This window comes from Electrona antarctica (genome assembly GCF_951216825.1).
Source record: "Electrona antarctica genome assembly, contig: scaffold_25, whole genome shotgun sequence".
In the NCBI taxonomy this organism is placed as follows: Eukaryota; Metazoa; Chordata; class Actinopteri; order Myctophiformes; family Myctophidae; genus Electrona; species Electrona antarctica.
In genome coordinates, this window is record NW_027637034.1 from 4,300,086 (window position 1) to 4,302,026 (window position 1,941).

The 1,941-nt window shown below is 50.3% G+C and overlaps 1 protein-coding gene across 1 annotated transcript; it reads left to right on the forward strand.

The window, feature by feature from the left end:
- Positions 1–471: 471 nt before the first annotated feature.
- LOC306919414 (chemerin-like receptor 1) lies at positions 472–1,611 on the forward strand (the record flags this gene model as incomplete). Its single annotated transcript, XM_079532200.1, has 1 exon — positions 472–1,611. One exon carries the CDS (start codon positions 472–474, stop codon positions 1,609–1,611), a length of 1,140 nt encoding a protein of 379 aa, XP_079388326.1.
- Positions 1,612–1,941: the final 330 nt, after the last annotated feature.

Genomic DNA, 1,941 nt, shown 5'->3' on the forward strand with positions numbered 1-1,941 from the left:
AAACCCTGCCCCCCCCCCCCTCTCTCTCTCGGGTCCATTACAAACCCTGCCCCCCCCCCCCCCCCCCTCTCTCTCTCGGGTCCATTACAAACCCTGCCCCCCCCCTGCCCCTCTCTCTCGGGTCCATTAGAAACCCTGCCCCCCCCCTGCCCCTCTCTCTCGGGTCCATTACAAACCCTGCCCCCCCCCCCCCCTCTCTCTCTCTCGGGTCCATTACAAATCCTGCCCCCCCCCCCCCCTCTCTCTCTCGGGTCCATTACAAACCCTGCCCCCCCCCCCCCCCCCCCTCTCTCTCTCGGGTCCATTACAAATCTTGTAAAGGGGTTTCTATAGCACCAAATAATTGCAGTGTAATAATATGCATGGCGTGTTATTGTTTGTTATTGTTTGTTAATTGTTAATTGTTTGTTTGTTATTGTTACAAAGCATGATATACCTAATATTGTTTTGTAATTGTGGGGTTTCAGGACGATGGAGAATATCATACCTGCTGATTATGACACATACGGCACATACGACAATGTCACATCCGACCCATACGACCCATACTTTGATAAAATCTACAAATCCATCAACATCATGGCCGTGTTCATCTACAGCCTGGTCTTTGTGCTCGGCGTGTCGGGGAACGGTGTGGTCATCTGGGCGACGGGCTTCAGGATGAAGAAAACCGTCAACACCGTCTGGTACCTCAACCTGGCTGTGGCCGACTTCCTGGTTACAGCCTTCCTGCCTCTGCAAATCACATGGAGCGCTCTGGAGGACAACTGGCCTTTTGGCTGGTTCATGTGCAAGATGGAAGGTATGGTTTTCCACATGAACATGTACGCAAGCACCTACACCCTGGTGGTCATCAGTGTGGACAGATGTGTGTGTGTGGCGTGTCCACTGTGGGCCCGGTGCAGTGGTTACCGCACCGTCAGAAAGGCATCCTGGGTCAGTCTGGGTGTCTGGGTGATGGCCTTGGCTCCCTGCATCCCCAACTCCATCTTTAGGGACACACGGCTCTATGGTGATGATATGGTCAACTGCTACGACAACTATGCACTGGCCGCTAACTTCTATATGAGTACACCCGAAGAGGAGGAGTTGCATAAGTTTCGATATTGGGCCATGGTCATCACTCGCTTCCTGGTGGGTTTCGTGGTTCCTTTCTCCGTCATCGTCTCCTGCTATTCCGTCATCATCTACCGGCTCAGGAATAACCGCTCGCTGGCCAGCCAATCGGGTCGCCCCTTCAAAATCATAGCAACTGTTATTGCCGCGTTTTTCCTGTGCTGGCTCCCCTTTCACATCATACGTCTCATTTACTTAGTCAATTATCCAGTGTACAAATACGAACTGATCGGTCTTGTGATCAAGTTCGGGTTACCCATAACCTACGCCATGGCACTTGTCAACAGCTGCCTGAACCCGCTGCTGTACGTGTTCATGGGTCAGGATTTCAAGGACGTGTTCCGCAGTTCCATCCTGAAGGTTCTGGAGAAAGCCTTCGCTGAGGACACGCCTCAGACCGACACTTCCACAGACCCAGGCGTCACCCGCCAAATGATCGCTCTGTCTGAGACAGAGGGTAGCACCGGTCCGCCAGCAGCCACAGACTCTGTCTGAGATAGACTCGAAGACTCAAGCCACAATCCGTTTTTTTAACAGTATCTTTTGGAGGTTCTCTTTGACATGATGCATCTTTAATGTTTGAGTTATTTTGTTTCTCCCTGCTCTCCTCCTTATTTCTCCTCCATTTATGAAAAACAACAACACGATGGAGCTTTACGCAAAAATAATTATGCACCCAGTCAACCAGTGATGTGTTAATTAAGTTACATTTTTACACGTGTAAAAGATGTGTCTTTTTTTTGTACACACTTGTCATATAAACAGTGGTGGAAGTAGCAATAACACAATCTAAAGATACTCTAAGGCCTCACTCACACGGTCGCA